General features: G+C 39.0%; 1 protein-coding gene and 1 long non-coding RNA gene across 2 annotated transcripts in view; both read left to right on the top strand.

Moving 5' to 3' along the window:
• zmat4a (zinc finger, matrin-type 4a) overlaps positions 1–27,025 on the top strand; it is a 228,527-nt gene that overhangs the window by 30,434 nt on the left and 171,068 nt on the right. The window contains exon 2 of the mRNA XM_032516090.1: positions 5,366–5,467. Within this exon, the coding sequence (XP_032371981.1) occupies positions 5,366–5,467 (102 nt within the window). The remainder of the gene's footprint in view (positions 1–5,365; positions 5,468–27,025) is intronic.
• On the top strand, positions 7,846–25,917 carry LOC116689534 (uncharacterized). Its single transcript, XR_004332020.1, has 3 exons — positions 7,846–7,856; positions 17,057–17,060; positions 25,811–25,917. It is a non-coding gene; the product is annotated as an uncharacterized LOC116689534 (long non-coding RNA).

The following is a 27,025-nucleotide window of genomic DNA, read 5'->3' as shown; positions in this document are numbered from 1 at the left end:
GATTACAAGACTGAGAAGGAGAGCGGCGTCACTGATTTATTTATATTTCTCTTCTTCCCTAGCCGCTTGTCTGCAGACACATTGCCCCCCTGACATGTTTTATCCTTGTCCAGTCAGTTTGGCTGTGGCCTGTGTGCTGCAGGGTAGACAGCAGAAGGGCTATTGGTCAGAGGCAGAGTACATCCTGATATAACTCACTGACGAGTAGGATTGGGCATTGAGAACAGGTTCCAAATTTAAACCGTTTCAAAAATTACGTTTCCAATGGAACCCTTTTTTTTATTGGATTAATTTGGAAAATTTCGTTTTGAAACCGATCATCTGTTCCAAATTTATTAGCGCAAGTTTTGGTTTCCCTAGTGGCCACCGTACTTCCAGCCGCTTGTTGTGTTGCAGTGATGCAGTGAGGGGTGGCTGTGGCTCAGTGGTAGAGCGGTTGCCTGCCAATCGGAAGGTTGGTGGTTCGATCCCCGCCCATGCCGTCATTGTCGATGTGTCCTTGGGCAAGACACTGAACCCCGAATTGCCCCCGGTGCTGCGCATGTGTGTGAATGTTTATCTGATGAGCAGGAGACACCTTGTACAGCAGCCCCGGCCATAGAATATGAATGTTTCCTGTAGATGTAAAAGCGCTTTGAGCAGTTGTTAAGACTGGAAAAGCGCTATATAAATACAGCACATTTACATTTACAAGGAGCACAGCAAGCGGCACTCTATAGTGTGGCTTTATTTTACGTAAAGTCTGGTTAAACTGTACCATTGTATCAAAACAAAATGTTCCCCTTATCTTTGTGATAAACTAATGAACCATTTCAACTCCACAATAAGAACCAGAAGGAAGAATCGGAATTAAATGCATGTCCTTATCAGCAGCGTTTTAGACATGGAGAGAATGTTGACGGTGTGCCAGCTAACAATGTGAGCCTCCGCACTCGGCAAATATGGGGAAAGGCGTTCTGCCCATTCTTCCTCGGCCTCCCCTTCATCAGCAAAGGTTATTTTATTAGTAGGGTGGTGGTGTCACATTGGTTAGTTGCCCACTGCCACTCGGCTTTGTGCACTAACTTTACCCGGGCTGGGCGTAGACTGGCTAACGGCTCCACTCATTTGACTGCTAAAGCTACATGCCAGCATGGTTAACAGTGCTGGAAAACATCTTGCCTCCCTCTGTTAATAATTCCAATAGCTGTGTTAACATTGTTAACCGTGTTAGCCTTATAAGCTAGCCACTGCCTCTCCAACTCTATCATCTCCCAGGCTGCGTGTGGCACCCCATGGCTTGCATCTTCATGGATGTATTAACTCTTAGCTGATCTTAGACTAAACTGCCATCTGTGTGGACTGGGGCATGTGAAGGCATTGCGCCAGTGAGAGCTGCAATCTATCGACATCTTTTAGTCGACACCTCACTTGAAACTGGATCTTACTGCCAAAGCTGCTAGAAAAAAAACTACCTCAAATCTTACGGACTACATCTTTAAGTCCAAGTCAAGGCCGAGTCCAAATGAGAGACAGTGACAGAGAAAAAAAAATCCTCTTGAAGACCATTTACTTACATCTTTATAATTTATGTGACTTGAAAGACAGTATATCTGCTATTTTAAGATAATCATTTTGCAATATTACTTGTATTGATCAAAAAGCAAGAGTAGCAGAGTAACAACACTGTTGACAAAATTAGGCAATATTATTTTAAGTAGAGGAATTTCACATAAAGCTAAAGTGCAACTTCAGACTTCAGATGTTGAGTCTTTTTTGGTCTGCTGTTCCAAATACATTCTGGAATGCCAATGGAAAATGTAACAAATAACAAGCAACACAGGTGTCACAAAAAATGTTTATGTTCCTATTCTTGAACATAATTACTTGTCCTGAAGAATCCATAGATCCAATGAAATGATTGATGCCTGATAATTGTGGTATGTGACACAGCCAGGCATATACCAGGTAACAAATGTCAATGCCTAAACATGTGGCGATTTCTATGACGAAGTCCGAGACAAATTAGAGACCTTAGAAAAACGTCTTGGACTTCTACAATACTGACTCAAAGTTATAGGACAATCACTTAAAACTCCACTATGGTAGAAAGAAACAAAGTAACTGCTGTTATGTTAGATTTTAGGGCTGCATTTGGGGTGATTGATAATGAGTTATATTTCCTCTAGAACACAGAAGGTCTTTTATAATGGTAGTCTATCAAATGGCAGAAATTTAAAATGTGGTTTACCTTAAGGGAGTTGTTTGGGTCAACTTCAGTTTTAAATTTTTATTAATGACTTGTCCTTTACAGGGAAAAATGCTGGTTTAATAATGTATGCTGATGATTGCACGTTATCAGCTACCACATATCTTAAAGTAAATCAAGTTATGTCTAACGATTTGAAAGTTATTCATTATTGGATCTAAACAAATAAACCAGTTTTAAATATATCAAAAAACAAAGATTTTTTGGATCAAAACATACATTTTCTTCAAAACCCAAATTGGAGTTATCTACACTCACCTATAGGATTATTAGAAACACCATACTAATACTGTGTTTGACCCCCTTTTGCCTTCAGAACTGCCTTAATTCTACGTGGCATTGATTCAACAAGGTGCTGAAAGCATTCTTTAGAAATGTTGGCCCATATTGATTGCATAGCATCTTGCTGTTGATGGAGATTTGTGGGATGCACATCCAGGGCACAAAGCTCCCGTTCCACCACATCCCAAAGATGCTCTTTTGGGTTAAGATCTGGTGACTGTGGGGGCCATTTTAGTACAGTGAACTCATTGTGATGTTCAAGAAACCAATTTGAAATGATTCAAGCTTTGCGACATGGTGCATTATCCTGCTGGAAGTAGCCATCAGAGGATGGGGCCTAAAGTGTGCCAAGAAAACATCCCCCACACCATTACACCACCACCACCAGCCTGCACAGTGGTAACCAGGCATGATGGATCCATTGTCTCAGATGAGTGATACCCGGTGGGGTCTTCTGCTGTTGTAGCCCATCCGCCTCAAGGTTGTGCGCAAGGTTGACAGTTTCTTTTTGCACTGAAACATTATTACAAAAGCTGATGGGATTAAAATGAGCCATTTCTTGTAAATAAATCTTGATTAGAAACATATTTCAGCGGCACTTCAGGTCAATTTGTACACAAGCGACAAGACTTTTGTCAGGGACTGTATATAGAATCACATATGTTGAGTGATGTGTCCAAATCACAAATTTTATGTAATTTGGACTATTGTTCAGTTGTATAGTCATCTGCATCTAAAACAAACCTTGCAAAATTATAAGTTGCACAAAACAGAGCTGCTAGACTTGTTCTGGGGTGCTGTGTGATAACTAGTACTTTAAAGTTTCACACCAGCCTCTCCTGGCTCACCATTGAACTAAGGATATCCTTAAATATGGCTACATTTTTAAAGTTGTGTTGTTCATTTAAAATAAGTTTACAACTTATACGATTCAATATATTTTACTTTATTGAATGACAGCAGAGGCTCTAATGCACTTAATGTCAGACATATGTTGGTGTATCCACAAACAGAAGTCCCATCAGTTTAAGAAATTAATTCAGAAGAATCTAAAATCATGTCTGAAAATCATTTGAAATGCACAACTGAACAAACAAAATGTAGCATTAGCTCTGAAAACTATTTTCGACTCCTTATTTCATAATTTTGTTTTGTTCTCACTGAAGAATATTCAAACTTGGAGAGAGTCAGCATTAATACCCTCAGGACAACTGAATCTGTCCTGCTGCTTCTAATGAAGACGTGCCTGTGTAAATGAGGACGAGTTGAGCATGACTGCTTCCATATATGAAATGTGAGCCCTAATGGAAGCCGGGCTAAATTAGTAATAGAAAGCAGAGATGGCTCAGCTGTGTCCGTGGAAATGGAAATAAAAGCTTTTCGCTGTCTTTGAATCCTCTTTTCTCCAACACCGCAACAAGTTCAGCCATATATTTTAATGAATTTCCAGGAAAAAAACTTTTGGCGGGATCTGTTGTTTTTTATTAGTCATTCTAATATATAATTTTGACTTAATGGCCTCGGCCAACTTTTGGTGGACTGTTTGACACGCAATTTTTTTTCTGACTCATTGCTCAGCCACTGTCACTAACTCAAATGCTCAAGGCAATGAAATGTTGATTTACACCGATGAAGTATTAAATTAGTGAACTGTTTACTTGCTCTATTACGTCCTGGTTGGTTTGTCTTAGCTCCCTACAGACCTACAAAGAAAAGCTGTGTGACAGTAACAACACAAATGAGATTGCTTTTTTTGTGTACTGTAGATAGTATATCTACATAACGTTAATACCAATTTCCATTTCAGCACTTATTTGGTTATTGAGTGAGGTCAAACATGGTTCAGACGTTTTAATAAAATTAAATACTTTACCTAAGTTTGCAGGCAAGGGATTCAACACAGTACCCAAACATCTCACATTTTGGGTTCTCTGAAACATTCTGAAATCAATGAAAACTAGTGCAAATGGGCTGATTGCTCAGCCTGTGGCATTGCTACTTGTAGCTTTCCAGAACCATTGTACCCCAAAATAACTTAGAGAAGAACCACAAAAACAACCCAACTGTGTACTACTGACTTGCTGTGTACTTCTACTTCAGAGGAAAACAACATTTTACTCACAAAGTATCACAATAACAATATGATGAATTATTATTCATTAACCTATGCAGCATTAAATTAGATTTAAAAGCTCCACCTTGAACAGACATTAGGTAAATTAAAGTACATTGAGCTTAAATTGTCTTTCTTTTTACTTGAAGTTAACAACTGAATGCAGGACTTGTATACTGTGCAGTACCGATAGTCTTACTAAAAATAGTTAATAGTTTTACTTCATAAAAAAAACATTGAGTACTTCTTCTATTACTGCCAACATAAACATTCCCAGTTAGAGAAAGGATGAAAAGTAAAGTGAGAATTGGTAACATATTTAACACTTCAGCAGAGGTATTAATTCCCAAACAGGTTTAGTTAGGCTCACTAGGGACGTAGCAACCCCGCCCTCGCTGCTATATCGAGGCTCGTACAACAGCGTGTGACGTCTTTTGCGCCTGCAGGTCATTTCAGTTTCACAGTTCATTTGTTGCGCGTCAAAACTACACCAAAACCGCGATAATGCTTCATTGGGTCCTCAGCGACACACTTGCCAAGTGTGAAGTTAGATTGGAACTGTTCTCTAGATGTTAATTAAACACCGGACACATGCACACACAGAGGTGCCTAACTTTTTTTAGTTAGATGTTTTTTTAAACTGGTCAGTGTGGCGTGTTCAGATCAGTTCCACAAAGTGTGTCCAGGTCAGTAACCATGTCTGTGTTTGTCTTTTTTTCCAGATGAAGTCAACAGAGGTGGACCAAGGGCTTTTCACAGACAGCTACTGCAAAGTGTGCAGCGCTCAGCTCATCTCCGAATCCCAGAGGGTTGCCCATTATGAGGTGAAAGCGCCCCCTCACATTACCTTACATAACTCTGATACACTACACTCTATTGTCATTAATGAAAGGCTTAGGGTGATGCTGTTTTGGCTGTCCCCCCCAGAGACACTTGGCTGATCTATCCACCTGAACCCTGCAGCTGACATTTTGCCTATAAACACAACACACCTGAGATTACCCCGTTTTTTTTGCCTAAGTAGAGAGCTGCAATGTAAATGAAGAAATAATTGCAGTAAAAATTGAACTTTGTATAAAATGTAAGTGGTAAGTGGGGTAAGCATGCATCATTTTTAAAACGTATGCATGCCTTTTTTTTAAAGGTGCCAAGTATAGCTTTTTTAACAGCAATACATCATTGTCATATTATATTTATTGACTCATTACAGTAAATAAGCAAAGCCATTTACATGGTGTTGTACCATGCTGTCAGATCTTGATGGTATAGCAAATCAAAGTGCTGCAAACATGACAGATGATCCAGCAGCCAAAAGCACTTTGTAATAAACACATAGTTACATTAATACTCTTTACAAGAATAATCAAGTCTGCACCATATTAGGTGTGTGTGGCCATTTTTCCTGATAAACGGCTTTCCTGTCATGTAGTTGTAGCATCAAGTGTTGTAATTTAGTAACATTTTACATTACTTTGTAACATGATGTAGTTGTTTTTTTCAATAATGAGTATTTTAAAGGATTTCAATTTTATATTCAGTAATTACAGGGTGGCAGCTCACAAGGTTCCCTGTTCCTTCCTTGAATTGAAGTGTCCATGAGCAAGACACTGAGCCCCAGTCCGGTTAAGCTCGATGGTTGAGCCAGTGCATGCTAGTTCACTGGCATCGGTCTGTCTGTGTTTGTGTGTGTGAATGAGAATGGTAAAGGTCTTTGGTAAAAATGATAAAAGTGCTATTTAAATGCAGCCCATCACAGTTACCAATCCCAGTAAAGCTTATCAAGTCCTTCAGGAGTTAGAAGGGGTGATATCAATAATGTCCTGTGTTCAGTGGAAAGACTGGCCTGCAATTTAATAGCTTGGCACAAGGGCTACAGTAGAGTTGTGGGGAGGGGGCTAGTCTTTACCAAAAGAAAAGAGATCCCTCCCACTTATTTACATGTTGTGTCTTATTAGCTTCTAACAGTGTTGCCAACTTGATGACTTTGTCGACTTTTCAGACCCTCTTAGCGACTTTATTTCTAAAAACTGACCGGTGACAAGTTCAACAATTTGTTCAGAACATCTAATCAAATACATTATATTGTAATGCTGCTTAGATAAATTGCAGTGACCGGCTCTGCTCCGCCTGTCAACAGCACGGGGTCTCTCGCTCGTGGCATTCAAAACAACCACTACATTTTATGCAGATGATAGCACAATGTCGTCATCAAAATGCTAATCGTCATCTGGCAACTTTTGGAGCTAGTACTCGCTACATTTATTGGAAAAGAGTTGGCAACAGTGGCTGCAAGTTGGTAATAGGGATGTAACGATCACCACAGTGAGGAAACCCTGTCTCTAAGCCTTCCCCGCTTCATCCGAGGCTCCTGAAGTCGCCACGCAGACGCACTTGGCTCAGACAGGAGAAGGAGACAGAATGTAGCAGTGAATGTAGCGGACATTTTTCCTTCTTTTTTCTTTTCTTTCCCGTTTTCAGACTTGTTGAAATGATGTGGGTAGCCCAGAACATAAGTTAAAACTATTATATAGCTTGCTATACTGTCATGGGTTTTATGGCCTTGTTATCTTCAATAAATGTTCTGCTACGATGTGGAAGTTTAGCCCGTGTTACAACGTGACACTTATTTGGAAAGAGAGAGAGAGAGAGAGAGAGAAAGAGAGAGAGAGTGAGATATTATCGCCTTGATAACATTGATGTTGCTGTGTATCTTATTGCATAGCGTAGGACAATTTGCTAGCAAGGTGCAATCACCAGTAAACAGACTAGCCTGTAGAGCTACATGGTTATTAAAGGTGTATTACACTGTTTGCTCCGTTATGGTTATGTATGCTGTAACAGATGTGGCTTATTCTCAGTTTGTGTTACTGAGCAACATTAATGTTAATTATTGCAGAGGAATGTAATTCTTAGTATTGTGTCTTGTTATATGCTGGTCGCTATACTATTCAATTTGGGTAAATAATGTTCATAGTAAGTCAGATCCTCATTAAGGCGCATTATTATTTGCTTGTATTTCAGAACCACATCCAAGTTCCCAGGTAACGTCAAATACAACTTCCTAGTTAACTTCATGTTGGAGTTGTGAATAAATCTTCCTGGATCTCAAAGTCAGACATCTCTGGTTCAAGTTCTTGGGACCAGTTTTTCAGTAGCCAGTTTTCAATAGTTTTTACAAGCCTATTGCCTATTATTTGTTATATAATAAACACTGTTACACTTTTTGAATTTATTTTAGCTTGGCTAGGCCTATCAGTGCTTTCTGAACATATTGAACACACTTTTAAAAATACTGCAATACTACTGACTGTGATAATTTTGGTCACTATAATCGTGAGGTTAAATTTACACACCGTTATATCCCTAGATGGCAACTTGTAAGCCTACATAAAGAAATCACCTGGAAACAGTTTAAAAAAATAAAATGGTAGGCCAACACAAACACGGAATAAAAGGAATTAGAAGTTATTTTATGAATGAAATAGACATATTACATACCTGAGGGCCAATTCCGGGACGGTTTTAAATCATTTATAATCCCGTAATTGTCTCCATCTGTTAAGAGTGTGACTTGCGTTATCACACGTTGCCTTTCACTTTTCCTTTTAGCTTTTAGTTCTTCTTCGTTTCATTTCCTTCTTTTCTGTGATGGTCCTGCCCCAGTATCAGCCATAACTACAACCGATAACTAAAATAACATTAAAATACAATCAGACCTATATAAAGAAATCTCCTTCTTCCTTTTACTTGGCTCTGCTGGCATATGCTAACACAGGCTTTTCCGGTGTTACAAAGAAATCTTTGACCCGTGTTACTGTAGCGCTGTCTACCTGCCGCTAATCATTCTGTGACTTTGCGGGAAACATTGGAACCGGGAAGATGCCTTACTAAAAACTATATAAAAAGACTTAAGACTTAAGACTGTTAGTCTTGTTTGCTGTCCCAAGTCAATTAAGACCATTGTATAAAAAATAACAACAAATCCTTTGTGTATAATAAATTCAGTCAATACTTGGACATGTCCCTGACTGTATTAATTATATATTAGGACTGGGACGATATGCTTTTGTCCCGATTCGATTCTTTCACGGTACATTGGTGCCAATTCGATTTGTATTGTGATTTTGTTTTCTTTCTTTAAAAAAAACAAAAGTTGAATAATACCCTTCTAGAGACAGCGTATCATGAGACATTTCTAAAAACGCAAAAAAGAATACACATCACATTTCAGTTGGTCTGAGATTTATTTCATTTCAAGAAGTACATAACATGTATTTTCTGCTTTCTGTCTGTTCTGCTGCAAACGGGTATGATTTAGTTGCTGTCAACGGTACTGTATTAACAGATACAAATAGTTAGGTGAGTCAGTGGTAAAAGAAATAAAGGATGTTGATTGTAGGGAAAGGAAACAATTATAGAAATCCTCACAAAAAAATTAAAATGCATCATAATCAGAATCAGAATCAGCTTTATTTGCTAGGTATGAGGGCACATACGAGGAATTTTTCTTTGTAAACATCGTTGCTACGAATGTGCTTACACATACAAAAACAACCAAAACAAAAATATACACACTAATATATACACAATATATACATACTCTAAACAGAAAAAATATAGATGCATAAGTGCAATGAAGAGCCAATGTTTTGCCCTTCACCTAGTATTTACACGTGTATGTAATGTATATAAATTCTTCTTCCAGAAGGTTTCCAGGAGTTGTACATCTGTGTATACCACCGTCTGATTCAGCTTGACACACAAAAACCAAACGAGTGACCCTGATCAGCTACCTCAAGGACAGGTTTGAGTTAAGCAGCCAGTTGGTTTCCTTCCCTCATGTCTTGAGTGTTGTCAGGTAGTAGACTTTTTTCCCTCTTTGCAAATGCTGCCTCTCACTCACTGTCACTTTGAGTTACAAGACCAGTGAGTCTGACTGCACTCCTGCATGCTGTCAGACATCTGCAGTAACCGGAGTTGAAGGGATTCATATGAACACTGGTCCACTCTTAAGTATTAGCAAAGGGCGGCTGCTTTTTTTTGTGTGTGTTTGTGACGCTGTGATTGGCCTTTGGATTTGTGGATGGTTCTGATTGGTTTAGCAGAAAGGAGAATGCCTCCAACAGCTGATGAAATTTAGGAAGAGTGCATTGATTAAAAGTTAGGTATTCCCGAAAGAATTTACGCTGCGCTACATTTCAGTTAGGAGAGACATGTTTGCAGATATGCAAAGGTTTATTGTACAGCCTAACAAAATGCATGAAGTCTTTGGAGAACAGGTGATTCGATTTAGGAGAGAAAATTGATTAAAAGTTAGGTCTCCCTGAAAGAATTTATGCTGAGCTACATTAGAGAGCAGGTTGCTGTTGAGGTAAAGTCTCATCAAACAGAGGTTTTTATGATTCTACAGGACCGTGTCACTTTGTTGAAAGTTTGCGTTACTTTGTCTTTGAGTAAACTTTTCTTTTGCAACTGTTGAGAAGTCAAACGAGTCAAGCGCTGTGTCACTGTGTTTCTGTGGAGTGCTATTTAAAGTAGTTCACGGGTAACAGGAGAGCTTCTTTGTTGTACAGGGTGTTTGCAGGAGACAGGAAGTGGACTGCACCAATCCAAATCAAATATTCATTTTGTTATTGTGTGGTGAATGCTGAATACAGCACTCGGCCTGTTGCCTCCTGGAGACTGGGCATATCGGGATTCTGTTTTAGCACAGTTAGGGTCTAATGCATCGTGACATGTTTGGGTCACGGTGACGACAGCGAGTAAAAAAAAACAGATGGGAATAAAGGAAGTGCAAACTTTTCTTTCCCATCCAATAGAGGTCATTTAGAACTACAGAAATGTTCCAGTTTTATTCGCATAGATTATTCCCTGTTGTGCTGTGCTTGATTGAATGTGCTTGTGTGGTTATTTTGTTGCAACAGCTAAAAGTAGGAAATGGCTGCAGTAGTTCACAGTATGAATATCAATATCTGGATAAGGGTAAAAAAAAAATAGCATTACTGGGGACATTGTTTGTAATTCCTTAAATCAAATGGAGACATGTTTAAAGGCTTTATTCCTTATCCCCCCCTCCCCATCAGTTGAAATATTTTTGGGAGACTGGTCATCCAACTCACACTAATACAGTGATCTCTGATCTAGTCCCTTTAAATTTGAATACATGGCTTTTAATTGAATCTTAAACTCCAAAGTTAAAGCAGACCTTTGGTGACAGTAGAGACAGAAGATATAATTGATCTTTAAACCTTTTCAACACATCAAAGCCAGTGCTCTTCTACACACCGGATCAGAGCTGTCTCTGGTTTTACAGTTCAAAGAGCTGTGTCACTCATGTTAATTTATGCATCCGTCTTTTTGCATGTGTACTGCAGCCTCTCTTGACATAATGCCCCTGCTCCAAGCACTGCCTGTTACTTCACAGGGAAAATAGAATGGGGAGTGACCTGGGAGCTAAGTGTGTAAGTAATAATGTGTGGTGTGCTGGCAGAACATTAACATTAGCCATTTTCTAACAAATATGTTACAGTTCTTTAAAGCAATTGAACGTACAATGCAAATGAATTAGTATGTAATGGATGTTGAGTGTAGCTTGGGTATTGGGCATTTAGGTGCTCAATAGTTTGTGTAATCGTTTTTTTAATGTGCATTTTCAATTTGTGCACAAAAAAAACTAAGTAGAACGGGACAGACTGTATTTAATAAAAAAGCCAACATATTGCAAAAAAGTGATTTCCCTGGGCTGATGTAGAAAACGTGATGAAAGCTCATGGAAACTGCTGCTGCTCAGAGAAAGTAGTCTTTCAGCAAGGTTTTGGAGTAGTAATATGATGGTGGAATACTAATACATCGCAGTTCCTAAAAGCAACAGACTGTACAATACCTCTTTCTCTTATTTAAGTCAAAATCATCTAAGAATTTATCAATACTAGAAAGGATTACTGCCAGTTGAGTTATCCAGTTAGCTATTGTATGTGGCTTGGGTGTCATGTTTCAGGAGCATCATGTATTCCATGTCAAAGTTTTTTTTCTCAAATGAGGTCAAGAAATAAACGGTTCTCAGATTGATTGGTCACCAATCATAATTGCCTGGTATTCTTTTTAAAGTTCTGTGTATTTTATCTACTTCACCCTGAATAATCTCATTCCTCACATTCAGGAAGAAAGCAAAAACTGGTATTTTTCAGCACTAGTCTTGCCACCAAACTAATATAAACGCCGGATTCTCTTCACAAACGGAGCATAATCCTCTTCTGGTGCAGCAGCCAGCCACATTGACAATAACAGCAGTATTTAACTGCATGGGGGAGATGCTAACATTAGCATTTGGCAAGTCTCACTTTGCCAGACCATGCATTCCCGGATGGGAGAAAAAACATGTTCTGGTTTATTGTCCATGTCTTTTAACCAATCACAATCGTTATGGGCGGCGCTCAACTCCACAGGGAGTCACTCTAAACCAGTCGTGCAAGTAAAAACTCAGATTGGACAGATAGTCTAGCTAGCTGTCTGGATTTACCCTGCAGAGACCTGAGGACCAGGTAACCATAGTCCTCAGATTGGACAGATAGTCTAGCTAGCGGTCTGGATTTACCCCGCAGAGATCTGAGGAGCAGTTAATCATAGTCCTCAGAAATCCACCAAAGTTTAAAATTCCAACACAAAAAAAGCAGACATTGGTGAAAATACATGCATTTTGTGGACTTTCCTGCGGCGACGGATCAATCCTGGAAGTGGAACATCAAGGATATAGACGAGTGTTTGTCTGATGTGTGCTGTTTGACTGCTGTGCTCTTTGTCCACTTCCTGTCTTCACTAATCAGTTTTCCATTATCTTGGATGCCTTGCATAATAAGTTTGCCTATCAACGTTTTAAATGTTAATTTGCTTCTGCTGCTGACCATACAACAATTATCTTGGAAGGTTTGCAGGAGGATTAGAGGGGTTTAGAACAGTGTAACCTTACAGTACATCATCAGTTAAATGGCGTTTTTCCACTGCTGGTAACAGCTCGACTCGACTCGCCTTGACTCGCCTCTACTCGACTCGACTCATCCTGCGTCCGTTTTCCAATGCAAAATGAGTAACGCCTCAGCGTGGCTGGTCACCATAGCTACGCGTGATGATGTAATTTTCAACGCGACTCACAACAGCACGTCGGCTACTCGCCACGGCCAGAAGAAATGTTTTGTTTCTAAAGAAGCTGAAGGAAGCAACAAAATCACCGCTATAAAAAACAAGAGTTTGGGAATTCCGACGGAGTTCAGACGTCGATATGACGGTTGTTCGCTGACACAAACGGGTAAGTTAAGTTTCTTGGTAACGTCAGCTAACATTTGCATGTGTTCGGGGCCCCGGTCAGTATTTACTATACGCTAGCGTTAAATAAAGTCCATGAACTTTAGCAACCACGATTACACACCAACATGTGTGCTGTGTACTGTTTGTGTTTCAGAGCATTCACGCTTTGCAAAATCGCCGCCGCAGACCGTCTGGTGGGCGATGTCCGACCGGTGAGATCTCTGGCTCGGACCTACTGTGCTTTGTATAATCTTTATGAAAGTCATGGAGAGGCTTATGACAACGACTGGGATGCATCTGGGACAGCAGAGCCGGTGGTGACACTGTCACAGGGGGCAGAGGAAGAAGGTTGGGATGTACGGGAGGGTTTGATGCACTACTTGAATAGCGAAATAAAAACTTTTCTTTGATAAATTGTCTTTTTTTTTTTTTATAACAGTGTGCAATATTGGAAACAACATAAAGCCCCTAATGGCCTTTAATATTGAACAGTTGAAAAGTGAGAATAGTGCAGAGAGTAGATAATCTGTCGGTGTCTGGCTAGATTTTTTTTTTAAACGTCCCGTTTGTTCTGGACACACACTCCTCACTCTTGTTTGCTAACAACGCAGTGATCCGATCAACCAGCAGTCTGCAGGTTTCCACGTCACCTTTTGGTATCGCCTCAGCTCGCTTGGAATCTCGACTGAGGTAGTACTAAAAAAAGTACCTGGTAGCGGGTCCCAGGAACTTTTTTTCGTAATGGAAAACCAAAAAAGGCGAGTAGAGTCGAGGCGAGTCGAGTAGATACCACGCAGTGGAAAACCGCCAAAAATGACTCTCAGTACCTTGTTCCTCACACTATTACTCTGCTGTGGTTCTCAAATAAGGTGTCAGAGTGTTTGGTCAGGTTTACCATTGGATTACAGTAATACAGACTCTAGTTCATTTAGGTAATTTAAATAACTTTTATATGCTGTGTTGTCCTGCAGCATTGTAAAAACATAGGTGAGTGTGGATCCAAAATGAAAGTCAACATGATGTCTATAATTTGCTGATACATCATTTTGTGTTATCAATATCCTTTGCTTCTGGAAACAGTTAAAACTGTGTTTTAATAGGGCCATGCAAAAAATAAAATTAATCAAATTACAGACATTGTGAATCCTTTCCAGACCATAAAAGGCACAGAAAACCTCAAACAGCATTTTACAATGAGTGATGGGGTTCCACATTATCATACCAAAAGGTTGAACAGTTGTAGTTATTTCTCTTGAGAGATTTCTGTATTTGAGCCTTTCTGTGTGCTCCCTACACTGGTTTAAAGCAGGCAGGGCTCAGCTGAAACAAAAAGTTGATGTCCTGTACTGTACTTCCGTGCACCAATCACAATTTAGCAACATTTTCACTAAAATGTCAGTTGTGGGTGGTTTGCTTATGTTGCCAGGCAGATAGAATGGTTTTTCCAACCTATAGTAATTGAATAGGGGATGGAACCGTTTGGTCAGCTATAGTCACAGCATGTATGTATTCGGTTGATTTTAGCCTCACAGATTTTAGATGAAAAGGCTTGTACAGAAATTAACTTAAAAATAAAGTTATTGGGGAGAAAAAAGACTTGTGCCATTGTGAAACCACAGTTGGAATGGATGAGGTGTTGAATGAAGCTGTTAGTTTTCTATTGCTGTAAATGTGACAATGTATTGTGTTACATATGTATTTTTGGTCTGTACCCTCCAGGTAAACATTTCCCAACCCTTATGTACACTTGGGTCATCTTTTTTTATGTAACTGGAGACTGTTTTTGAACCCTGTTCAACATTTTGGGAAATATGCTAAATATTGGCTTTTAGGTGGAGAGTTAGATGAGAAGAAATTGTTATGTCTTAACATTAAATGTGAAACTACAGTCAGGAGCTGAGCTTCACATCCAACTCTCAACAAGAAAGGGAATTTCCCGAAATGTTGATGTGTTATAGTGAGATTGGTTCAACAGTGAAGTTTAGGTCACATGTTGTTATATACTGTGTACTTTGTATGATATAATAGCGGCAGGATAGGTGGTGTTGTGGACTGGCAGGGAATATGAAATGTCTTCAACATTTTATTGTTGTCCATAGTTAAAAAAAAACTAAAACAAATCACAGTTATGACAGAAATGATGTTGCTGCCAGATTGGACATTTTGTTAATGTATGAAAAGAAACTTTTTCTAACAACTGGTAAAAATAAATGTGAAACTACACATGCTGACCACGTAGGAAAATACCTCCCTGTATATTCTACCCTTATCCTGGGTGTTTTGTTTGTGATATTCCCACATTTCAGCAGTCCAATAAGGCTGCTGAATATGTATGAAGCTTTAGATGTGTGAAGGAGCCCACAAGGCCTCATAAATGCACTATGGCGATATCATCTGCCCTCAACGATGCCTGGATGACTGTCTCATCCTCAGTTTCCCCCACTTCCAAACACTTTGTGATTATTATTGGTTCTGGCCTCTGTGCGTCATTCAGGGTAGTCTCACATTGCCAGATCACAGCGCTGTGGAGTAAGATCTGGCTACACCACAGATACATTCTGGGATAGGAGAGAAAATCGCTCTAGTTTGTTTGCATTTATTTAAACTAATCACAATTCTTTTGGGTGAAGCTCAGTGGCACGACAGTGGCTCTGCAAAATAGTCTCGGTAACAAACTTGTTTTTGTGGAATATTTGCTTGCCGCAAAAGAGAACGGCACATAAAATATTAAATGAAGTCAATGGTTCATGCATAACAGTAACGTGCGCTACTTGAGTTAGCTGTTTGGTTAAATGATGGTTAAATGTAATCTGCTCATACCAGCGTAGCCCCATGTGTAACTGTTAATTTAAAACGTCCCAGTTACAGAGTAAATGCCGTAAACATATTCTTTGTAAATCTTTACAATTATTCACCGAAAGAACCAAGCAGGCCTGCCTAATTGCACAAACAAAATTTTCTTTGAAACTTGCCATTTCCAGCGTGAAATATATACATATATATGTATATATATATATGTATATATTTACACTATGTAACTCTAGACATACAGTATGCTGACATGACATAGAAATATATACTGTTTTTTTTTTTTTTAAGATTATTTTTTGGGCCATTTAGTTTCAGATAGGGGGATTGACATGCAGCAAAGGGCCGCAGGTCAAAGTCAAACCTGCGGCCGCTACGTTGAGGAGTAAACCTCTATATATGTGCACCCAGTCTACCAACTGAGCTATCATGGCCACGTAGAAATATACACAGTACTTGTAGAAATGTCCTCACAATATGCATTTTGAATGCACATACTGTACTTATAAAGAGAAAAGAAATGTAACATTTTCATCACTTTTTATTTATTCCAAGGTAACCTAAACCCTAAACTGTTCCAGCTGCCTCCGCTCACATCTGCTCAATTCCTGCTTGTAGCATGTGGGTGTAGGAAAGTGTGTCAGTTATTGACGAGCTAATCTGCATTTTCCATGCCCGCTCTGTTTGACCTTTACAAATATTGATTTCGAAGGAGAGGATTAGTGAAGCATCGTAGCTCAGTATGAGTATTAGTAGTTGCCCCCTGGCTCAGATTGTATCACTCTAAACAGACACAAAGAGGTATTTTACAAGAGTGATGAAAATAAATGTCTTTTTGACTTTAATTATTTCTTTAACATGTCACTTTAAACGAGCACTCAGCGAACATATGGCAACTCATTTGTAAACCAACTGCCACACTGATTTGATTAGGCCAGTATACATGCACAATCCTATATATATATATATATATATATATATATATATATATATATATATAATTTTTGGGGGGCTTTATTAGATAGTGACAGTGGATAGACAGGGAAGACATGCAGCAAAGGGCCAGATTCAAACACAGGCCGCTGCAAAGGACTTGGCCTCCATGGGGTTAGCTAGAGGTCACCTTTAAATATATTATAAGAAATGTATTCGTACACAGCGGACTGACACTTCCTGATGTTGTAGCGCTGGCGTTTTTTTTCCCCAGCCCTGCTGCAGTCTGTCATAATTGAACTTGATTGTCAGATAAAGAAACACATTTCCATGATCCCTTTATAATTACTTCTCATGCATCATTAGCCCAGTGAGGTCTCCTAATAGTTTCAGCAGGTCGGTCAGAGAGTTTGTGGATGCTTATGTCTGCGTCTGCAAGAGTGATTTTCACACTGCACCGATCAATCATTTCCTGTCATTCTCATAGGCTTTGGACTTAATGGGATGGAAATATTAGTCATTTCTAGTGCTGACAGAATATAATCTACAGTAATGAAATGAGAGGGAATCATCATGGTGCCTCTGATAATTGAAGAGGCTGGAAATGGCTGTTCCAAAGAGCCTTTAGTGTGATCAGCATGTAACCCATAATCAACAGTAAAGCTACTTTGCCTTTAAATAAAAGTCCTCATTAAATTAAAATGAAAAACAGACAAACCTCCTCAGGAATCTCTCTCCACGCCATGTGCAAAGTAATTAAAATGCTTCCAAACATGTTGGCACAAAGAAAAGTGGCCCAAAGCTTCTTGTGTAAGCAAAAACTGCACCGCTGAGATGCTTAGTCCTTTTTATTTAGTTCACTCAAATGCAGCAGCGTTTACACAGTTTAATTATGAGCCTGTCTCGCCGGGAAACCAAGGGGTTATTAATGGAAATAGTCCTGAGAGATCAGTTGTTAGTCTGCCCTTTAAAAAGTGGCGTTAGTGAGCTAGAGTGAGTGTGTGTGAGAGAGAAAGAGATAGAGCGTGCGCGAGAGAGATAGATAGGTGAAAGATGATAAAACAAGTTTTAAACAGCCCGGAATCATTTTGACAGGGAGGCGATTAGCAAATGAAGCGTGTCAAATTTAAAGAGTGTGAGATTCCGCTCGCACTTAGATTGAATTCTTTCACAGTTTCGGCATGACTCAGCTCATAATCCCAGTGCATGATTTTAATTTCAACAATGCTCATTTTGTGTGTTACCTCTGCTGTGCATGAATACAGAAGTCGTATGCACTCTCAACATTTAATGAGAAAATTGTAATCACTGAGACATTTTACAGGCTTTGATCAAGCTATGTTGGTTTAGCTTTGCAAGACACAAATTTTGGGGCACATGTTGATGTTTTATTTAATTTTAATAAATAACACATTACTTATACACATATAAAAGTGGTGGTGAAGAAAATGAAGATCCAATTCATCCACATAGGCCTAATTCCCCTTCTCCCTTCCACATGCGACTTTTGAACATGATGATGAGATTTCAGGAAGTTACTGCTTCCCACTCGTACCCTCTGTAACCCTCCAGGGTAAACGCTGTGATCAGCTTAATGAGGCATCCAGAAAGTCAAAGCTGGATTCCTGGAGAAAACTGTTTCTTCTCAGGGAGGTAAAGATAAACAGGACTCCAAAGAGGAGGAGTGTCTGATATTTGTATTTTAACATCTTTATTGATCTACTGAACTTTGGATATTATATGACATCCCAAGTATGCATAAGAGCATATAATGTTAAATTTACAGTTAAATTTACAATATTCTCAGGATGTACTAGGGTTAGGCGCTAATACGGTAAACTGCGCGCAGGGTCTTAAAAATAGTAACGGTATCAGTTTCAAAGACAAGGATAGGATTGGAGACAAGGATCAAATGTAATTTATTTAATGCCTAAAAATGCCCATTTTTGGAGGAAAGTGAGACGGGGGGGGATGGCAAGTCGTGCACCGAGTGACCTGGTCTCGAAGAAGAAAACGACTTCTGCAGATTGGCAGCATTTTGGGTTCCGACCTAATGAAAAGGGAGAGGTGTTTCAGTATTTGTGTTTGGTATTCAGTTTCTGAATGGTGTAGGCACCCGCCAACAGTTTGGTGATGCCGTCTGAGTCTTAATTTGGATACCGCCCAACTCTAGGGTGTACATGTTGTAGACCTATATATAACGTTATTTTAATTATTTTCTGTTTAGAAAAACAATCTGTGGCCTGGCCAAGTAATAGTTACCTAGATTACCCCCAATAAGGGCACAATTTCTTGTATGGATGTTGTTTCCCACAAGTGGAAAATGTACTTGTATGGGCTTTGACTTTTTCCTGCTTCCAACGTTACATCCAACGTTACATGAATAGTGGATATACCAAACTAACTTTTCTTCACTTCTCTGGAGCATGAGCAGATAACACACAGGAACATCACAACTGTTGTAAGAATGCCTCTAACTTTCACCACATATGACTTATTACGTTAATACAGTGTTTATCTTTTGTAAAAGTGTTCCTTAACATGGTATAACTAAGGTTTTAAACATGTTGTAGTTCTGTAATAATATGGACACTGGGTCAAGTGATAAGATGGAAATGGTTGCCATATTGTAAACATTGTGTGTGGACCTCTTAACTGCTTGACGGATTAATAATTCAAATGTTTATTCATATATATATATTTTTTTTAGGACCTGCAGTTGGGGTAGGGTGGGGGAGTGGGAATAAGTCTAAAGACCAAAGTGTAAAATATATATATATTTTTTTTTACCTTGTTGTAACCTTTGAATCCTAAAAAAAATCCCTCCTTTTAAAAGAAAAAGAGCAAAACTTACGCCTATTACCATGGTAAGTGCTGATCCATTTTTGCGACACAACTGAAGCGTGGTGGTGCAGCTGATTGGAAGAACGTGTCACGTGGGTCCGGCTGCTCGAGAATTTCAAACTACTGTCATGGCGGCTCAGACGGCATAAAATATCATATTTTACAAAAATAGTTCACTGAAACGTTTTTCTGAAAACATTTTAAGGGAGAAAAAGGCCAAACTGTTGCAGAATCTTTTTTGTCTACTTCTACTGGATAGTCACGTTGCGTTCAACGGATTTCTCTGCATAAAGATGGCCATTGGCTAGCTTTCGGACGTTCAGCATTTTTTTAAATGCAGTGCCACCGTTTCGGAATGCTTTGAGTGACTTTTAAGACGCTCGACGTCACCCATAGGAATAGTTGCACTACGGGTAGAACAGAAGCGTCGCCCGGACATATCGATCACCAGCGTTACGGCTCTAACGTATATCTCCCTCACAAAAAATTAAAACCCGGCCAATAAGTTTATTACAGCCAATAAATTACTACAATCACAATATTGTACCTAACGGGGGAACAGACTACAACACAACATCAAATAATTGAATGTATTTAATCTTTCCCCTAGGGGTGACCGCAGTAAAAATGCAGCAAACGTTTTTTAAATGTTGATGACGCTCTGTACAGCATCGTGGGCTTTGACTTTGACTGTTTTGCGCTACTTGATTACTGGATATAACATTAACAACCAATCTTTTCTTCGCTTTTCCCGGAGCAAAAGTGGATTGCTTGAATGGACGTCACACGAGAGACGAGACAACGCCGCCCTCATTGAACTGTGATATTATGCAATATTGTTTACAAAAAAGACGACACTACAATGTTTTCTCTCCCTTCTCTCTCTCTCTGTCTCTCTTCTGCACACACCCCACACACACCACACACACACACCACACACACACCACACACACACACACACACACAACACACCACACACACACACCACACACACACACACACACAGTCCAGCGCTAAATGTGAGATTGTCTAGGCTACTTGCTTGATTTCTAGTGCTTGATTAACGGAGATAGGTGCTGATTAACTCTCATAACGGGCCAGGTGGATAGTACATTGAGTCTGATTACTCCACATTTTCATTGTGATATTTTGTCATTACATTCTGAATCTGCAACGATCCCGGTCAGTTAAATACAGTATGCCCAGCCCAATGTCTTCCTACACTGTAATTCAGTAGTAGGCTATACAGTGGAGTCCTTCTGTAAGTCATTTTGGGATACATTTTGGTTTTGAAAAATTCTACAAGCACCAATACCACAGGACAAGCAATTGGCCCGTTCCTAACAGGTACATTTTCAACGGGCACTAGTTAAACAAATTAGAATAAAAGATGATACAGATACAGATGAAAATATTGCGACACTATGCTGCATCTGACACAATTTCAGTGTAGTTATTAAGGCTGCACGATGATGAAAATATGCAATATGCTCTAACGTTGTTGAATATCGCGATAATGATATTAATTGCAATGAATAAACACATTTTTTAAATGTACTCAGTTCTGCCTTTCTGCTGCTTTCAGTATTCTGCTCAAATAAAACAAATGACTCATTGAATTTTGAATTTATGACAAAAATCTTTGTTTTTTTTCTCCAGTTTTTTAACAGTTCAGATGAAATACCATACTATAATATGAGTAAGAAAGTTACGTTATTACAAATCTCAACACTGTCTCCTCCTAACTCCTGTTAAATCATAGACAAATCATCGCACTATTGCTTGCTCTGGAGGAAACTACTAGAACTGTTGGGTCCTTGTAAATTCTGGAATGTCTACTCTATCTGTAAAGTGTCTCAAGATAACTCTTGTTATGAATTGATACTATAAATAAAATTGAATTGAATTGAATAGAATCAATAGACTAGCGCCATGAAGTAAATTATTATTCATTGTTTTGTGAAGTGTTTTAATCCTTTTTTTGTGAATCGTAAACATGCTATTATGTACTATACATGTCCGGTTGCACTCATTAAGAGCTCCTCTGTGCATATTTTTGTCATTCAAACTCTGAGTTGTAGTTTAAAAAACAATTTTTTTTAAATTATGGGTCTTATTTGGGCTTAAGTACTTAGCTCGGTCAGTAACAATTAGCTCTGAATAGCGGTTAGCTCCGTTATAAAGATATGGAGCGGAGGAGACTGCCGCGGAAAGGGTTAGCAACCAATCTCTGACGAATGAAATTCAGGGATCATTCACAGTGGTGTGGTTGCGGTGTTTCTATGGTTTTATTAGTACAGTTAATCACACGGTAAGACCACCAGCAGCATGCTACTACTAACTAGCTCTTAGCCTGAAGTGCAGCGTTGATACATTGCTGTCGTGCACGTGGGGGAGGGCCTGGAGGCAGCTTGTCTGCGTGTGCTGTAAAAGAAGATACACCATTGAAAAATGAATTCAGATTTTTATCTACCCGGGTGGGTCTGAATCTACCTGGAGAGGGCCACAAGTAGAACCTAGGTATGGGAAACACTGAATTAGTAAGCTTAGAGCTGCATGTAAACTAATTTTGTTAGCTTTGGACAGAGCCAGCCTAGCTGTTACTTTGTTTCCTTTACGCTAGGCTAAACGGCTGTTGGCTGTAGCTTTATATGTACCGTACAAAAAAAATGGGCATCATTTTTTTTATCTAACTACTGCCAATACATTAAAACTGTATTTCCCAAAAAACACATTGTATTTGACAAACAACAGATGTTGAATTTGCTGATGTACTGACCTCGGACCAACGTTCTCCATCTGAGCTTGCTTTAGTCTGAACTGGGCTCTTGCACAAGGATGTGTTGATTGTGCAGGGGCTGGAGGTGTGGGAAAGTGGCCTGCAAAACAGATGAAATCTTCTTTCCAGTAACTTCAAAGATGTTTTATTTACACGTGTTTACTCAGCAGGCTTGCTGACTAACAGTCGCAACACACCGCAAGCGTAAGCAGCAATAGTTTTGAAGCTCTATTACTTGCGCATTACAGAAGCGGATTTGTCAAGCCAGCAAGACACGCAATAAGGCACACAAAGAGAGAGAGATTGACACACACACACACACACACACACACACACACACACACACACACAGCCACATAGCCTAGGCTACAATTACCACAGTTTTCCCCACTCATCCTGTCTCTTTTTTGTCGGAGATAAAGAGAGAGAGAAAGAGAGAGCGTCCGGTATGAATGGCCAGGCGCATAATCAGGCACGTATCTATTCCATGCGACACTTATGTGTGCAGTGTGTTCCAATTGTAAGTCTACACTCAGAACTCACCTGGCTTTGATGGAGGCTTCACTTTAAGGGCGGGACTTTGGAGTGCTGCATGCAGTCACAGGAGATAAGATAGCTATCTCCAAGCTGTAGACTGACTGCTGGTCCAATTTATTTTTTTTCTGCATGTGTTGTGACTCGTGGGTATGAAGGTTTTGGAATTGTTTTAATAATTACTTTTGCAGTTGAGTAATTAGTAAAGACTGCAATTACATTTTCAGAAATATCAAGTCCAAAAGGAATGAAATGAGTACACGGCTACTTAAAGAAGAGGTTACTGCCTGATAATGCCTGTGTCCTGGTCAGGACAGTTCATGTGACCTCTGATGAGCACAGGAAGCCAGGTTAGGAGAGTGAGCGAATCATAGAGCTAACTAATTCTCTCTTTGCACTGTTGCTATTAGCGCTCTTAGCTCTCCCTGTTTCCTTCTCCCTTTGTGATCCGCTGATATTAAATTTAAAAGTGAGTTTATTTATTTAATGTTGATCCCCTAGAGCAGGGGTTCCCAAAACTTTCAGCCCACGACCCCCAAAGTAACAGTGCAAACGTATATAAATGTATATAAACATTGCCCGCAACCGTGCACGCACTATAGGCATATCCAAACACAAGCATATTGACAACACAAAATAACAACAGTTTTATCTTGTGTTAAAATCATGGCTAACATATGCTATTTCTAATCATTTTAAAATTTTTATTTTATTTCTGGAAATCAACTTGCGACCCCCTTGTGGGTCCCGACCCCCACTTTGGGAATCACTGCCCTAGAGTACATGATCAGAGCTCTACCGAAGAGACTCAGGGCCACGTGTGAAAAGTCAGAATTCTGAGATGAAGTCAGAATTCTGACTTTTTTTTTTTAATACTAAAAAAGGTTTAGACTTTTATAAAAGTCAGAAATCCGACAATAACAAAAAAGAAGAACTCAAGTACATTTTTTCACATGTGACCCCAATATTCTTCTGTAGAGTTCCGTCCAATGGCAATGGTCTGTTATACTTACTGGGGTGGCTGTGGCTCAGTGGTACAGCGATTATCTGTCAATCGGAAGGTTGGGGGTTCAATCCCTGGCCCTGCAGTCTCATGTCAAAGTGTCCTTGGGCAAGACACTGAACCCCAAGTTGCCCCTGATGCTGTGCATCGAAATGTGAATGTGTGTGAGTGTTTATCTGATGAGCAGGTGGCATCTTGTATGGCAGCCTCTGTCACAGTGTGTGAATGGTGAATGTATCCTGTATGATGTAAAAAGCGCTTTGAGTACTCGTTAAGACTAGAAAAGCGCTATATATACAGCACATTTACTGTAGCAGTGGTTTGTTAAACTTAAATAACAGACCGTAAAATGGGATGGATTAATCAGAATCAAGTATTAAGGTAAGGTAGTACAATATGTGATGTGAGTAAAAGAACTATATGTAATCCCAAAATAAACCCACGTAATTGTGAATATAATTCTTCATTCAAACTACTCCAAGAAGTACAATTTACTTTAAAAAGTAACTACCCTCCTCTCAAAAAGCAAAAAAGTCTGAAAATTGTGATAATTATATATTTAGGGACTTTGATCAAGGTTATGTGTAGGTTTATAAGGACAGATTTTTTATCATATGGAGTATGAGAACAAATTAGTCTCCTTTGAATTGCAGCGTTCACACCCTTTTTGCATCAGTCCAACTTTCAAGACAAATCATCTTGAAATCTACTGATGGAAAGAAGAACAAAAGCCTTCTAAGCTCTGGGGAATTGAAATAAGATATAATAAAATGAGCTGTCAAAAAAGATAATCAGTAGAGTGAAAAGTCCTCAGGCTCAGGAGAATTAATTTTATATAACATTTCAGACTATAAGCTCTGTGAGATGTATCATTTTCCAGGGGGTCATTCAACTAAAAAACTTGGAAATTAACAGGCAATTTAACAAAGAGAAATGTGTAAATAATTGTATTGGTAGTACAATTGAATAATCTTAGCGACACAAAACAATCAGCATCATTGCATCAACAAGGGTTTGAGAATACATAAGGGCTCTCCTGCAATCCCAACACACGCACATAAACACACACACACACACACACACACACACACACACACACACACACACACACACACAGACACACATCTGCACAAAACTAAAAAGACATAAAGTAAATGAACACTACCAAACAAAATAGCATTATGTCAAAGTATTGAGTTTTTCTATGAACAAAAAATAAAAACAAGTTAAATACAATCCAAAAATAGCAAGTGTAGTTGCGGCAAAGAAGCCAAGAAGTCATGATAGATAGTATACTGGTGAGAAGACTGCCGACTGGGAAAATGTCTATTCCCACTGGAGCTCAGCAGGAGCATGGATGCTCCTATACCCAGAAACTTCCATTAATCATCCACCATTTCTCATTTCATGTACATTATACGGACTGAAACTGGCAGTTAAATCATTTTGAACTTTAATACAGCACTAATCCTGTAAGGGTTTCCTTCTGTGTATTCCGCTTTGTCTGTGATGATCTGTGCCATCCGAAGGGATGAAAGGAGAAAAAAGATCTAAAGCTTTCTCTGGATAGACCTCTTGCCCCCTGCAGTTTAGGAGACATTTAGAAGACATGCATTTCACCAATGTTTTCACCACAAGTTTGACTCCCAAGAGTCAAGTGCAAACCATGCCTGCCATTCATGAGTTTACCTGTCATTTCCCAGATTTTATGATTTCAAATCATTTTAAAAGGAGAAATAATGTGTGTAAATCTAATTGGTATCCAAATACATTTGAAAAGTTAGAAATGCAAGTGTTGATTCATCACGCATAATTAAAGACCATGGACCCCCATCTGATAATACTTTTTCCCAGGGTCCTCTACCTGTTAGAATTTTTGCTTTTAGATGTTTTATTACAGTAAGTGAATGAAACCCATGAGCAAAATAGTCCTACAATCTGTGTTACTGATGGATGAAAGTATAGTGAAAATAAATAATTCCCCTTTTTGCTGGGGACCCCCTGGAACCCCTTTAAGGACCCCTGATGGTCCTCAGATCCCAGTTTGAGAATCACTGCTCTAGAGTATGGTGTTGGATTTTGGATTGTGACCAACTTGAGTTCAGTGTTCAAGGCTACTTCAACATAAACCACTAACTACATTTGAAGATATAATATGTATTCCTGTAAAACAATTAAAATTATTAATCGCGATTAATCACATTAATTCCATAGTTAACTCGCAATCAGTCTCAATTAAATCCACATTTTTATCTGTTCTGAATGTCCCTTGATTTCTTTTTGTAGCATTATTTTTTATCATTTTAATGTTCTTATCAACATGGAAAAGTGGATCGTCTTTCTTTGTGCAAATGTTTTTTTATTAAAAACAACATTGGCAAATAACTTACTGTAGTGTTCAATTTCAACATTTTCACTTGGAGTAAGCATTCACACTTGGAGCAAATAATTTAACTATCCATCAATAAATCAGCTGTGTGCTTGGCCATCAGGTGGTATTTCAGACTGGACGTGTTGCGATGATAGCTCAGTTCACAACGACAAAACACACAGATCACTTTGGTCTTGTCAATGGAACCATTTTTGCAGCTTTAAAAAAGTAAACTTATTATTCAGAATCTTATTGGCATCCGTTTCCATGTCTCACACTCGCCATCCACTCAAAACGTAACAATACTACTCTTTGGCCGGCTCGCAACCCCAAACAAGTGTGCATGGTGTGCCTGTGGTTTTGTTTCTGGTCTAGCTAGATCTGGTTTAGTGTTTAAGTTGTTCTTAGTTACTAGTTGTTGCAAAAGCATGTGAAAAAAACTACAAAGTATGCTAGGCCAAAAAGAACGTTAATCTTCCGATAAAAAAAATTGAAAAAAAGGGTTTACATTGACGTTATTAATAACGGATTTAGAAAGCACTAACACTATGTAATATTTTCCTATATAAATGTCTAAAAACCTATGTTATACATTTTGATTGGTCGTGTACTAACATTATCCAAAATGTTTCTATCAATGTTCAAACCCAGATAAATACATAATTTTAATGTCATTTGGTCACCAAGGGCGTCTTATAACTAACTAGTAAAACATGGGAAACACACCAGCATCAGATAGAACCAAAACAGTGTTTTTTTTCATTTTTGCTGGAGTTTTCCACAGAAACCTCAGATAATTTGTTTTGACT

The sequence above is a fragment of the Etheostoma spectabile genome, chromosome 5, assembly GCF_008692095.1.
Source record: "Etheostoma spectabile isolate EspeVRDwgs_2016 chromosome 5, UIUC_Espe_1.0, whole genome shotgun sequence".
NCBI lineage: Eukaryota > Metazoa > Chordata > Actinopteri > Perciformes > Percidae > Etheostoma > Etheostoma spectabile.
The sequence above is the reverse complement of the archived record's forward strand: the minus strand, read 5'-3'. Positions and strand labels throughout refer to the sequence as shown.